The 14,889-nt window shown below is 36.9% G+C and overlaps 3 protein-coding genes across 6 annotated transcripts in view; 1 reads left to right on the forward strand and 2 right to left on the reverse strand.

The window, feature by feature from the left end:
• Positions 1-4,931, forward strand: part of LOC116288057 (uncharacterized) — a 34,332-nt gene extending 29,401 nt beyond the window's left edge. For all 3 annotated transcript variants that reach the window (XM_089040047.1, XM_089040045.1, XM_089040046.1), the window contains exon 2: positions 1,946-4,931. In XM_089040047.1, the coding sequence (XP_088896173.1) occupies positions 1,946-4,056 (2,111 nt within the window). In that variant the 3' untranslated portion in view covers positions 4,057-4,931. The remainder of the gene's footprint in view (positions 1-1,945) is intronic.
• Positions 1-5,308, reverse strand: part of LOC116291037 (neural cell adhesion molecule 2) — a 48,211-nt gene extending 42,903 nt beyond the window's left edge. The window contains exon 1 of the mRNA XM_089040053.1: positions 5,136-5,308. The gene's annotated coding sequence lies outside the window, so the exon portion shown is untranslated. The remainder of the gene's footprint in view (positions 1-5,135) is intronic.
• A 1,199-nt stretch (positions 5,309-6,507) lies between these two features.
• Positions 6,508-14,153, reverse strand: LOC116288056 (neural cell adhesion molecule 1). 2 transcript variants are annotated; one of them, XM_089039605.1, is made up of 12 exons: positions 14,025-14,153; positions 12,515-12,608; positions 12,349-12,432; positions 11,319-11,663; positions 10,646-10,897; positions 10,119-10,379; positions 9,411-9,662; positions 9,241-9,288; positions 8,528-8,779; positions 8,088-8,123; positions 7,720-7,848; positions 6,508-7,281 (listed from the first exon to the last, which is right to left on the reverse strand). In XM_089039605.1, the coding sequence occupies exons 3-12, from the start codon at positions 12,419-12,421 to the stop codon at positions 7,028-7,030; spliced, it is 1,902 nt and encodes a 633-aa protein (XP_088895731.1). In that variant the 5' UTR covers positions 12,422-12,432; positions 12,515-12,608; positions 14,025-14,153; the 3' UTR covers positions 6,508-7,027. The 2 variants fall into 2 exon arrangements, with proteins under 2 accessions (XP_088895731.1, XP_088895732.1); XM_089039606.1 differs by lacking the exon at positions 9,241-9,288.
• Between the last annotated feature and the right edge of the window lie 736 nt (positions 14,154-14,889).

The following is a 14,889-nucleotide window of genomic DNA, read 5'->3' on the forward strand; positions in this document are numbered from 1 at the left end:
CAGATAACATAGCATTCGCCATTTTGGACTTTTAAAACGAAGCATGATCTTTTTGTGACAGTCCGATGACCGAAAATACTGATGGCTCTCGGAATTCTCTCCCCAGACTTTATCGTGCAGTAAGAATCAACTGAGCCTGGTAACGAATTTTTAAGGGAATACAGCTGACCAAAAATACTGGCTCACATAATATAATGCCAACTTTCGACCGAATATAATGGAGCTGGCACCAACAATCAAGATAGTAGCACCAAATATATGGAGACGAATACCGAATATAACTAGATAGGCGCTATTTATGATGCGAAATTAGCAGAATATGAGGGCAAAAGAACCGAATACAGCGAGATAGGTAGAGAACATAAGGAAAGAAGAGTCAATCACGATGAGATAGGTACCGAACACAACTAAGTAGGCGCTGAATGTGGTGAATTGGAAACCGCGTATACTACGGTAGGCACCGAAGCTTATGGGGTTAGTCACCTTACATGAAAGCTTGACCACCTAAATTAAATGTTGAAGGCACCAAATACAACTAAATAAAAACCCTAAAACGTTGAAATTGCACGGTAGAAATGGATACTGGCACTCAATACAAAGTATCAGGTATCGCATATGACGTAAAAATTGCCGGATATCATATGAAATTCACCACACACAATAAAAGAACTACCCTGGACACCCACACAAGTACCATACATCAGTACATATGCACCATCTAACTGAAAAAATAACCAACGAAGACAGTCATGACTTTCCATACGCTTGGAGATACGAAATTTATCTTCTCGTGTCGAAAATCTCTCACTCGTTCGCTGCGCTCACTTGTGAGAGATCTTTTCAACACTCGAAGATAAATTTCGTATCTCCGCGCGCCCATGTAATATCCTCTATATCTCTATTTCATTAGTTCATGTTTTTGGTAATCAATGTGTTAAAGTTCACTTTACACTGTTCAGCTCGATTTGAAGCTTTTTAAGCTTCAGTAATCGCTTGTAAAAAAGACATTATGAGGATAAGTATACCACTCGCGAAGCGTCTAAATATTGTCAGATTGTTGATACGTCGATTTCAAATGATTACATTTTAGCAAACGACGGGCGACTTCCAAAAGCTGAAGCTTTGTCCTTTATGTTATTGATCGATATTATTGTCATATAAAATATTGTCGAGGAAAAAACCCTTTATTGACCGCAATAAAAGCTACATATAATCTACATAGTGATTGATCACTGTAGGACAATTGCTGACATTGTTTTGGCCAAAAGATTTTTCGACGGAACAATGGTAAAGGAATGTAGTGCTCCATCAAGCAAACGTTAGTGGGGAGGGATTTTAGCACCAACACTAAGAACGGCTGCAAAGAGAGGCTACCTTATAGACTTAGCTCGTGGTTGTACCTTGTAAGTGCCCATGCAGATCAGCAGATTACATTTCATTTAACAATATGGCTAGCAGTTTATTTATACTTTTGATTCTTTATAGAATCAAACTGTCGCATGGCAAACTTGAGGTATTGGGTTCCCTGTGCTCCTCTTACGTCTTGATTCAAGTCTGCATGACCCACATATTGTGTTACTGTTCGCTGATTTTGCTACATAAATCCGAAGAACTATTCCGTAACTAAATCATTCTTAATTCGTCCTCAAGAAATTCAAACTTACATTAACATAATTTTTGCACTTAGTTCGGCTCAAGTGAAGCCCGAATTTTAGTGCAAGACGATCTACAGTCGTTCTTCCCGACTGATCTTGTCGTGAAGATATATCGACTTTATTCGATCGAACTCCGTATGAGCTTATTTCGTTATATATGTCTCACGTGACATTCGCGTTTGACATTAGCCTAAGATTAACATACAGATCAAACTATTGCATCTTTATTTATCTCTTTCTCCATTTGAACCCCAACTTTAAACTCAATTTTCTATACTTGTTATCTGCAGTGCCGTTTATGGTAGAAGAATGGGACGAAAAAGCCAGCATCTCCCCACACCATTTGTCTTACGTCATCAGCATTTTACTGCCTAAACGACTGGTAACTTTAGATCGAGAAATCAACCTCGAATCTCAGCTCAAAGCATATTGTAAGGAGAAACATATAACAAATGCTGTACCGGTGGGTAGTTCAACAGAGGGGCTCAATATTCCACATTCCATGTCAATCGAATTCAATTCACAACTTGGCACCCATGCAGACGCAGATATCTTGTTTGTCGAGAAGGAGTTCCAGATATCCACCTCAGATCCAATCCAGGGTTCAAATATCCAAGCGACATTGGAATCTGGCGACGTTCACCCAGGTTACACCAGAGTGTGTTTACACAAGTGCACCGAGGACCTCAGAGATGTTATTACTCTGAATGATAAAAAGTACCTAAGCGGGCAGAGGATTCAGAATAGAATGCACAAGAAAGTCGTCAGCAGTGGCCCTGAAGACGACCAAAAATCTATATTGATTCATGGTCCAGCAGTGTCGGTAGATTACTCGACCGTCTTAAATGCTGAAAATATACAAACCTATGGTCTTAGGATTGACCTTGACATGGTTCTCGCTGTTCAAGTTAACGAATGGCCCTCGGAGGCAATTGAATGGGTGGAAAGAGCGAAACAAGGCGAATGGCTTGAAAATGACTTGGTGGAAGCCATTGTTACAGTAGGATGTCATGTCGTGCCAGTTGCGCACAAGCAAAGCCTTAATCCAGATGTAGAATGGAGAATTTCTTTTGCAACTACAGAAAAACGAATAGCAAAAAGTGCTGTAACTGATGCTCAACGGCAGTGTTATATCTACTTCAAAATACTACGGTACCTTTGTTTGAAAGATTTGGATGTGCTTTCCTCGTACTGTTTGAAGACAGTCTTCTTCTATGCATGTGAGGCTATTCCAAAGTCTTACTGGGAGACCCATATTGGACAGTGCTTGCTTTACTTGCTTGATAGTTTGATAAGTTGTGTTAAACGGAAAAACATCCCAAGTTTTTTCATACCAAAGAATAATCTTGTGGATCACGTACCAGACGAAAAATGGCTAGAAGTGGAAGCAAGACTCCTTGAAATAAGGAAAGATCCTATATCACCAATTTTAAATGTTACTGACACAAATGCTATTAGCAATATTGAGATTCCATTTGTATTTCGTACAAATATTGCGTACGTCTTGGAAGACATGAAAAAGTTCAAAGTCCACAGAGACATTAAAAAATCCGCATTCGATGCGTTTTTCACAACGTCGTTCAGAATGAGTTTGCTTCTCTTAAACCAAGGCAAACCAAAAGATGCTGTTCAGATTTTAATGGATTCTTATCCGATGATAAACAGATATCTTGGTCCGATGCCTCTTATTCACTATCTAAACGAAGCGTCGATTGCAATCCAAGATGGCCGGCTTTTTCTCCTTTTGATTCAAGAACTGCTCGGAATGGCCGACCACTATCCAGAGTTTAAGCATTTCTATGAAAATCTGCCTTGTGCGTACCATGCAGCTTCACACACCTATCCAGAAGAATCGCCCGAGAGAAATGAATATCTACAGAAGGCAGGGCAAGTTATACAGGAACAAATCGAAGCCCAGGGTTTAAAGTCTTGCGGAACACATGTCACGCATGCTACCATTCTTATGACACAAAAAAGATACAAGGAGGCCATACGAATTCTTGAAACCGTGGTAGACGAAGCGGATAAAAAGACAAAGGAAGAAATCCAAAGTGATGTAACGGAATTTGGATACAGTGAACAAATATGTCTTGATTCAGATTTACAGTTAGAAATAACGACACATATGAAAATAGAAGCGCCGTCGCTTATCTTTGTGTTTTATTTCCTGATAAAATGTTTAGTACAAGAAGATGAAGTAACCAAACTAAAGAGCTTTTTCGAAGAATATCAAAAGGTGTGCTCACTGTGTGAAGATGTAAATGGTTATAAACTTCTTGGTTATAGCTATTATCATGTAGGAGAGAAGCAAAAGGCCAAGGACGCCTTCGTTGCAGCTTTGCAGAAGATGCCAGGAAGCAAACTACTTATAGCAAACATTGAAAAATGTTCAAGCGCGTAATTTTGCATCTGGCATGGTTTGGCAGTAAAGACATGCCTTCATAAAATATTCTCGAAACAGAGCCAAATGCCAAAGGACATAATATAAGCTTACCAGATAAAGTGGTTTTGCGGTTGCGGCATGGTTTACGTTATAAATTTCCATTCGACGTTATTCATTGGAAATTTTTCAGACAATAGGAGCTTAAACGTTCAGCTGATTATCGACAATAAGATAAATTATCTAGCTAAAAACTAGTGTGAGCTGCGTCGGTGTTTCTAATGAAACAGTAATGATAAAAAGGTAAATTATACAACGTGAAAAAACTTACTGACGTTTCGGACGCTAGTCCTTCGTCGGAGTAATGAATAATTTACATTTTTATCATTACTCCGACAATAAGATAATTGATTTGGATTTATTCTGCCATTTTGCCTTCCTACTGACGCGGTTTTAGAATGCCTCAATATCCTTGTAGATAGCACGGTCGTAACCGAAGATTAGAATACTGACTTTGTGACCCTGTATCAGTCGTTTTGGCGCCGTAAAATTAGCTGTTAACTCAATGGCACGTGAGCTGTAAATATATTTTTAACACTCTTACCTTGTAATTACTAATTGAATTATTGAATTACTTCTATTTCAAAGAAAGTTGTCGCAATATGGTTAATAAGGTTATTAATTTACTGCATGCATAAAAACAAAATACTTGATTCACTATCTCTTGACCTCGTGTCACACAAAGATAATTAAGTTTACCTATCCTTCCCAAAGTGAAGGCGGTTAATTAAGGTAAAGGCGCGCCAAAAATTATATCTAATCATTTCGATGGTTCCGAGCAAAGTATGACTAGAAATTATAACAAGCCAATAAATTCCATACCACTTCATTTTAAACATTCTACATGATATCTATATCGTTTATAAAACTACTGTAAGCACTTTTTCCAGTGGCCTGACAGTTGTGCTTGTTAACTGATGCGACTGAAACATTGCCAGTTGTCGAATTGTCAAGACGATATATTTGTTGAGACTGATGACACATGAAAATCAATAGCTTATGCTTTCTTGGAACCACACGTACATGTAGTTTACACGTACCTGCTGAAAACTATGACAACCACCAAACAGTTCCTCTACTGAGTCTTTTTCCAGCTAGCTGCCTTCTGCAGCTACGTTCTTCGTGCAATTTGAATACTGTATTGGTTAGAATATGCTCTAGAATATGTTCCAGTAATAACACTTACTCATTCCTGCTTTTTGAACGACGAGCTACACGTTGGTTAATCGTTAAATGTTTTCGTTTTCACAAGAAAAGATTTTAATGACAAAGTCTTTGGCCTGGATCAGAGAAATTTGAATAGTGTATTGGTGTATCCTGGGACTGGGGGGCGGAGGTCTGTAGGCGAGCACGAGAGATGGGGGGGAGGGGGGGGGGCATGGCGCAGAATGCCCGGACATATTTGTTGACAACGAAGAAACTAGTATCTTTGTGCTTTATTTCCTGGTAAAATGTTTAGTACAAGAAGATGACTAACGAAAACTAAAGAGCGTTTTCGAAGAATATCAAATGTTGTGTGACCTGTGTGAAGATGTAAATGGATATAAACTTCTTGGTTATAGCTATAATCATGTAGGAGAGAAGCAAAAGGCCAAGGACGCCTTCGTTGCAGCTTTACAGAAAATGCCAGGAAGCAAACTACTTATAACAAACATTGAAAAGTGTTCAAGCACATGACTTTGCCTCTAAAGAAATGCCTTTGTATGAGATTATCAAAACAGGGCCAAGTGTTATAGGACATAAATAAGCTCTTACAAGAACAAAGTGGTTTGCGGTGGCGGCATGGTCTGCGTAAATATCCGTTAAACATTTTTCATGGAATATTTTTTCAGACAATAAGTGCTTAAAGGCTTAAGCTGATCGCGGGCGATAGGATAATAAATAATTGGGGTTTTTCGAGAATGTATGCAATTCAAATAGTGAATATTTTTAAGTAACCTTGATTTCCTGTTATTCTGCTCGATTTCGAGTTAGTCTGCCACTTTGACTTCCTACTAAAGTTTTAACATGCCTAGATATCCAAGAACGTCGTTGTTTGTGACCCCAACTGACACAACTCCGTTTAAGCGCGGTACAACCCTAATAGTTAACGGTCTGTTCACTCGATATCAAAGATATTTTTTAGCACTCATGCTTAGTTTTTTTTTAACCGCGCTAAAACGAAGCTGAATCATTTGCGTACATGTATTTCAAAAAAAGCTTGTCGCAAATTGTATTTGGTTATATGGTTATTATGCATAGAAATGCAATACTTGATTTAGTATATTTTGACCTTGTATTTACACATGGATAATTACTTATACCTGTCATTCCCAAGGTAAAGGTGGTTGGCCGGCAAAGGCGCGCCAGAAATTAATTCTAGTCCTTTCGATGTTTCGACCAAATTATGACTAAAAATTACAACTCGCCAACAGCTTCGAAACTACTTTATTTTAAACATTCTACATTTAAATTGTTTACAAAACTGCAAGCATTTCCTTCCAGCGGCCTGACGATTATGCTAGCTAACAATCAATGTGAGCAAAACAATGGCAGATGTCGAGTTGTCAAGACGCTTTGGCGATGACGTCGATAACCGTCTCACCGTTTAGGTGTGAGAAGAAGTAATGATTAAGTATTAGAGTAGTAAATTTGAATATATCTGTATTGGAAGAACCAATTGCTTGTTACCAACTTGTTACTGAATTTGCTCATTTTCCCAAAGAACATGTAGTTGTTATTTCATAAAAGTATTAAAAAAACTGATTAACTTAGTTTGTTAATATTGAGCAACCTTGCTCATCATTATCGACCGATTTTTTAATCATTTTTGCTATTTTTGCTAACTATCAAAAGCGTAATTTGATTATCTTTACATACGAGTAGCATTATCAAAAAATCGAATCTTCCGCATGAAGTGTTAAATATATCAGTACTCAGCCATTATAACGATCTAAACCGTTTCTTTTGTACGCGGTTCTTTTTTCACCACAGCGTAAATTGGATCCCCACCTTTCTTCTCAACCTTTTCGTCATTTGCAGGTGGTTTTTTCTTTCTTTTAAAAAAGCTTTTCTTTTTCTCCTTGTACGCTACCTCTTCAATGGTCGCGTAGTGCTCTTCGTGATGAGGGACTACTTCTCCAACCTTACCACTTACGATAATTGGTACAGCGTCTACTTGCTCTACGTGTGGTGGTTCTTTGTGTTCTTTGGGGGAAAAATACATGGTTTTAGTACAGGTCCTGTCACGGGGTGCATCTTTACAGAGCAGATTTTGTATGAATATAAAACGAGACAACAGATGACACAGTAACGGTGCTGAAACTACAAACTCTTTTGGTGCAATCAGAGTGTGCGCAATACTCAATGCCAATTAGAATGCATTCACTAACACTTTGTTAGTTCCTTACTATCATATATAATCTGCTTCAGTGTGCAACAATTCGATCAATATATTCTAATGGAGCAATTGCTAAAACTAACCGAGTCTGCGCTTGTTGCTTGGGGTCATCTTGTCACATAGATCAATATTCTATATTCCTTTCTATATTCTACCAGTTTTTGGTCTGTTTCTCTTTCTCCCTCCCTCCCTCTCTCCTTCTCTCGGCCCTCTCTCTCTCTCACACACACACACACACTCTCTACCTTTGATTCGTGAAGTTCCCGTTTTGCAGATTCTTATAATCACCGCAAACACGATGACCATCAAGAAGACGACAGTTAGTGACACAGCGGTGATAACGATAATCTCATATTTTTTCCTGTCAGGGCCAACTTGAGGTAGTAAAAGAAAACAATGTTATTTCACATATTGCAAAAAAGTTAGTTAACAAAACCTCATACGGTCATCAGTTTATGGTATGCGTTATAATAAATTATAATAAATTGAAAGGAAAAGAGATAGGAAGGATGGAGAATAGCAAGAGTAAGGAAGGAGGAACGAAGTTGATTGTTTACTTGAACTGTAAAGATAACTAATTCTTAAAATCAAGCGCACTTTTTATTAAACTTACCTTTTAAAAATTCAATATCCTTATCCTTTGTCATAACTAAAATATTTAAAAAACTTGAATGACTATACGATGCATACATTGGGTTTATAGACAACTCCTCAGTTGACCAACCACTTACACTGGTCGGCAGTATATCAGTAGCTCATTAATCTGTGATGACCACTATGCCCTACTTACTGCATTATAGTTTCTCGCGCTGGCAGAAATAAGTTTCGGCATCTACATTTTCATGCGTGTGCAAGTGTAAAATATTGTAACAAAAAATTGCAGGCATTTAAAAAAATATACGACATCGTTGTTTTTGCAAGAATGTTCTGCAACTGTTGTTGCAATTTACTCTAGGTGAATATAGCTCCCCATCCTGTTGTAAAATACAGAAGAAGAAAAACTGCGTAAAGTATTGGATACTTATTGAAATGCTTCGAATCGATAACACTTACCATGCACTTGAATTTCAGAGCTTCTTGCTTTCCCAAGGACATTGCTTGCATGGCAATAAAAGACCAGCTTGCTTTTGTCATAATTTTTTAAAGGAACCTCATAGTATTCATTGGAGCTGATAACTTCATTGCTCTCTCCTTTAGTCCATGTGATACTTGGCTTTGGAATCCCTGTAGCATTGCAGGTGATATTTATGCTATTTGTAGTCAAGCTGTAGTTTGTGACCAGATCATTGGCAAACGAAGGTGGCTCTAAAATAGGCATTGATCATATTGACAATGTGAGACGTTGACTTAAATGAATAATATATTTCATCTAACAAAATTTCATTGGCTTTAGACTTCCTATAGACCCCCTGCACTAATTCTCTATCCGGGGGTCAAAACAATTAAGTTTTCTTCCCTTGAGATTTTGAAAACATTTCTCATGTAAATTTCTTTCATTGTTTGGTCCCCGGGCCCAGATCGACGTCATATGCAAGGGGGCTATTGAGCAATCCAAAAGCTGGCACATGGAAATTCTTGATAAATATTTTTTTCTTTTGCAAGCTTCGCCATCGTGGCCATGTCAATGATATTTAACAAAATATTTCTTCGTTAGTACCACTAACGTGGCTTCATGTCGCTGTTCCTTTGCTCTTTTGTGAATGATTGCAAACCATTCATCAATAACATGCCAATGATAAATTAAGCCTGTGTGGGGTTTTGCTTACCATAAATAGGTGAAACCTTTTTATCCCGTGGAATAATGCATCTGTCAGCTACATTTAATGCGATATCATTAGTGAGATATATATTAATCATCTCAGTTCTGGCGTTTAATTCATTTTTATTATCACTAAGTATGTTTTTATTAAATTTTTGTGTTAAGAACTTTACTTACTTTGCACTTTAATTTGAGGACTTCTTACACTACCAGCAATATTACTTGCAGTGCAATAGAAAACGAGGGTTTCGTTGGAACACTCATAGTCGACCTCATAATATTCTTTGACACTGACAACTTCTGAACTTTCTCCTTTAGTCCATGAAATATTTGGTGCTGGGTTTCCTGTGGCTCTACATGTAAGAGTTATGCTAGTTTTGGCTGTCATGTTGTAACTTGTGCGCAGGTTATTCCTTAACTTTGGCTTCTCTGTAGGTGAGAGAAAGAGAAATCGTTAAACCATTTTTTTGATTGGAACATACTTATTATTAACTTGCATAATTTCTATAATGCTGCCTGGTAAATCTGAGGCGTCCTTTTATTGAAGTGCCTTCACTTCTAAATGAAGTGCCTTCACTTCTAAATGAAGTGATAGCTGAATAGTAAAATATATTAAGTGGTTCATCTTTGAGATATCAAGGTTTATTCCTCCAATGTGTTAATCAGTGTGATGTTATTGCGTAAATATTTTGAGTTTATTTGTCATTATTTGTAAATTTATACAAGCTTATTATCATATCGTGAAGAAATATATATACATATATTTAAACCATATTAAGACAATAATTTAATGAAAAGCCATAATATGTTTGGTCATAATTGTTGTACACTAGCCTAGATTAACCGTGGGTTTTGGTTAAAAAACATTTATGTACGTAAACGTACCGGCCACTGGAAGAACAATCTTTCTTTCTGGTCCCAAACCGTATTTGTTCCATGGAACACAGCTGACCTGAACAGCTTCATCTCCAGTTAAATTGCCACTCACAAACACACCTTTAGTTGAGTTCTGCATTTTCGTATTATTTTGCTTGAATATGTAATATGGCGCGGGATTAGCTTCTGCAGCACATTGTGCTTGAAATCCCTTGTTTTTAATAATGTATGATGTTTGGGACGACAAGGTAGTGTTCTGTGGCTCATATTCTGGAAAAAAATGTACTTGATTTTATTGATGATCTTATAATAAGTGAATACGTTTTGAAGTAAGTTCTTGGGCTAAGACGTGCATCCATCCATCCATCCATCCATCCATCCATCCATCCATCCATCCATCCATCCATCCATCCATCCATCCATCCATCCATCCATCCATCCATCCATACATCCATTCCTTTAAAGGCTCGATACGAAACCCAATGATGAAAATAATTACCTTATTAATTTTGGAAATATACATTTTTAATTCTTACCTACTACGTTAATCCACGAACACTTAGTTTGTTTACCAAACCGGTTTGTCGCCTCACAGCAGTAGGTGCCTTCTGATTGCTTGTTAATAATGTTTAGTAAAGTCGTGAAGGAGTTTGCAATTGTCTTGTGGGTTTGTCTGTATATCCACACGCCAGATGGCTGTGGATATCCTGTAGCATTGCATTGTAGCTTGATTACATCCCGTTGCTTACATGACACGTCTGGAGTTTGAGAGGTGATGACTGGCAACACTGATCAATGTAATGTATACCAAAAACATTATGCATTTATCGCTGACGAATCGTCTATCAAACATACGATTATTTATCTAATAGGATGGGATGGGATTTCCAATGTGCAAAAAGCACGCAGGGATCGGCAACACAAGACGAGAGAATTAAATGCTGGGAGAAGCATAATGTGTAGCACAATACTTTGTTCAAAAGTGCTACTACTTCCCAAGTGCTTTATAACTCGGCTGCATACACTCTATTGTGAAATACAGGTTAGACAAATAACAGTTTACATTAAAACGCGAATGAAAACATAGAAAACGCACACGTGCGGATTGTGTGATGTTACAGAACACGTGTCCAACACTTGCCAATCCATAACCAATCACTAAAAGCGAGCTACTTTGACATATATTATATGAAGCCAAATGTATCTTACCGTATGCAAAAAGCGTGGTACACTCTTCTTTCTTTAGTTTTCCCTCATTTGATTTGTAGTCGACTTCACAACAGAACTTGCCATTGTTAACTACCTTGGCGTTATGGATGGTTAAGGTAACATCTTCAGCTCCAGAGATACTAAAGGAGATACTCTGATACCCTACATATTTGGCATAGCTGTTTTCACCTGGGTGCCTTGATGCCAAGTCAACGCCTTTATAATTTATTACAGAAGTCAGGAACACCTCATTGGTTTCCAGTTTATAATTCCATCGCATGCTGATGTTAGTCCCTTGTGGTCCGTAAGTGAATGCATCAGGTTTGACCACCCATAAGATTCCATCTGGAATTAGAAGAAAAAAGACCTTGCCAAGACAAATCCTTCTAAAATATTTGATTATATCGCAGTTTGTTACCATTTCTCCTATTGTTTACATTATGAACTCAAATAGTTGCTTCTTACTTATAGCTAGAGGTGTTCATTTTATTTTTGGTCAATGTTGTTTAACAAATGCAACTTTAAATTGTATTATATAGAACGGTCTGAAGCCAGGAGAATGTTACTCGAAGTATTATGATCATCCGGATGGATGAAGTCCTGAGAAGGACTGTTTGATGTGACTGAAGTTTCGACAACCTGAGTGGAAGTCAACTTCAGAGTCAAGTGAAGAATGAATATGACCAATCTGACATTATTCTTCACTTGACTCTGAAGATGACTTCCGCTCAGGTTGACGAAATCAGTCACATCGAACAGTTCTTCTCAGTGCTACATCAACCCGGATGATCATAATACTTCGACTAACACTTTCCTTATTACGAAAAACCGAAGGGAGAAATACCCCCAAAAAGGCTTAAAATCTAAAAATTATGCTCTCATATAATATTGGGTCTAGAAATAGAACCCAAGAATACCAAGTTGTGAGCACAAGTGCTACTACGCCACTTTCATCCTTTAATCGTGCTGCTGTTATTATAATATATGTATATATATAATCATATTATATAGTTCATGCCAGTTAACATACCTGCGTTCTGGCATTGGTTTAGTAATCCCATGGCCACTAATAAGAGCCAGGTAGTGTTTATGAGTACCTCCATCTCTTATAGCCCTTATTGGGATAGAAATAAAAAAATATTCATATAAAATGTTGCGTTTTCATAGTCATAAGAAAAATGACCTATCGATCCTACCTAAGAATAGGCGCCAGCCTAATGTAATTGTGATGAGTTGAATATCTTTGCAAATGATTAAGTTCTGGTGCCTTCTTCGGATGGAGAGCACAATCTACGTAAATCAATAGAAACAAAATAAGATAGATAATAACAATAGAACGAAGACATGATGTTTGTGTTACATGCAGAAAGACCCCAAAGTTCTGGTAATGCACAAAACTGTGCCTGGTTTGTTTTTCGCTTCCCTTCTTTTTTTTTTTTTTTTTTTTTTTTTTTGCGTACGGCAGACATAAAGAACCACCTTCCAGAAGTCCATACTTCTGCCACGCACGTCTCATGTTTTCATTCATTCAAACTTTGCATTTTCTAAGGCTTAACACCAAAGGCAAATATCATTTTGTTTATTTGCTACGTGGACATTTTTCGTTTTTCACTTATTATAAATAACTCTCGTTTGTTAACCTTTTCAGTCTTGTTTACCTTATAATAACGATTTATGCTGAGTGTCTGACATGAATTGATTACTGACATGCAATAATGCAGAAGGATGAAATACTCGCCTTTAAAGTATTCTTAATCAAGAAGGCTCTCTGTCTTTGTGACGAGCTGTTCATAGGTCCTCTAACCGACTGTTCGCGTTAAACGATAGCATTGCAAGAGCCGTTCCACAAAAACGGATGGGCACAGCACTGATCTTCTATGCAAAGCAATGTCATCATGTATTGTACGTCATGATTTGCATGCTTGTACATACATTATATCAGTTGTCTGAACCGGTTTTCGTTCACTCAAATATGTCGATTTTAAGACATGGAAATTATTACATAGCGATATTTCAATGTAGCTACATTTTTATAAATATCAAGCTAAACCTACACAAACAACTAATACTCATGCATGCTCTACATATATACGTTACCTATACCTTGCTTCAAAAACAACACCTTTTTCACGCAACTATGAATTATAAATTCAATTAATTATTGTGTTCTAAAGAGACATTGAAAAAATAAATAAATAAAAATAGGAATTTTGGTTCTCGATTTAGTGACAATTATTCCTTTCCTAATCTTATATTTTTACATTTGAGAAATTATTTCCTTACTAACTATGTCATATCATTGCCTTGCAAAGGGTTGCAATGCTGTAACACAGTTGATAAGTTGTTGACATTTTCCCCTTCGATTAAATGAACAGCAATTACAAACCATGGGATGGGGAACTAAATCCTAATATATTTGCTCCAACAGTTATGGCCGGTTTCGATACTCGAATGGTAACTAAATATTCGATGTAATAGCTTCAACTATTTTAGAAATGTTTTGAATTCTAAGCAGATACTTCCTTGCCCAGAAAGATCTGTGGCAGTCATATACTTAATTTCCTTATTTTTCTTACATATTCATAGCTTAGAATCGCATTCGTATTTAAGCTCTCCCCGAAACTATCGCTATTCTGTCATTTCTTTGATCTCTAGAAGACTAAACAATGTATAAGCGATTGATATAAAGAAAAAAATTATACTTACCTTGTCTTACTCCACTTGTAGTTTTACCTTCATCTGTGGGTCACAAGCAACATACCGTAGTAACACAGTTCAATAAAATTATGCTAGACGTTTCTTGAAAATGCACATGTCAACCGACGTTAAGTGTTTTCATATATTACTGCAAATTTGGACGACCACGTGGACATTTTAATATAGACCCTAACATAAAGAAATGGAAAGGGGGGACGGGGTGGGGATGAGCAATTTGAATTCTTAGTAGTGGAAGGACTCCTAATAAAAAACCATTTTTGATAGACAGTAGTCATACTACTATATGATAAAAAAAATAGCAATAGATGGAGAGGCAATATTGAGAATCATTAAAGTTTATTGTTAGTAAAGTATAAAAGGCGATATATTTTTGCTATAAGCTTTTTCAGCCTCAATTTGTTGAACTGCCATAATATATGTTAATAATTTGGATAATGTGGATAATTCTTTTTCTTTTCTTTTTTTCCCCCAGAAGATTTCTAATTTATTCATATATATATATATATATATATATATATATATATATATATATTTGTTTGAGAAGAAAAAGTCAAGACAACATTTTCCCCGACAAGCCTGTTTCGTGAATTGCTTCACTCTTCAGGGGATTTAATGATAAGAATATTCGTTACTATCATTTATATAGAAAAAGTATACATAATTAATTAGTGGATGTAGTTTAGCTGTTGCGTAATAATGCTTTGTTTCTGTGGCGGCATGAAGATACAAGTTCGTTGCGCTTATTTAATGATGAGAGTTCCGGTCGATAAATTATTAGAAACTTTTTTTTAAGACAAAGGTTACATCTTTTGCTGGAGCTGTTGTAGGCGGAGCTTGAAGATAGGACGCGCCA

The sequence above is a fragment of the Actinia tenebrosa genome, unplaced genomic scaffold, assembly GCF_029948245.1.
Source record: "Actinia tenebrosa isolate PJP-AT-01 unplaced genomic scaffold, QUT_ActTen_1.0 PGA_scaffold7__59_contigs__length_16204524, whole genome shotgun sequence".
Taxonomy (NCBI): Eukaryota; Metazoa; Cnidaria; class Anthozoa; order Actiniaria; family Actiniidae; genus Actinia; species Actinia tenebrosa.

Coding starts and splice junctions, on each gene's coding strand:
- LOC116288056 (XM_089039605.1), bottom strand. CDS start 12,421: ATGGAGGTACTCATAAACACTACCTGGCTCTTATTAGTGGCCATGGGA. Junction 9,663..10,118: donor GATTGTTCTTCCAGTGGCCG/GTACGTTTACGT, acceptor TCTCACCTACAG/AGAAGCCAAAGTTAAGGAAT. Junction 8,780..9,240: donor AAAGGTTTCACCTATTTATG/GTAAGCAAAACC, acceptor TGCCTATTTTAG/AGCCACCTTCGTTTGCCAAT.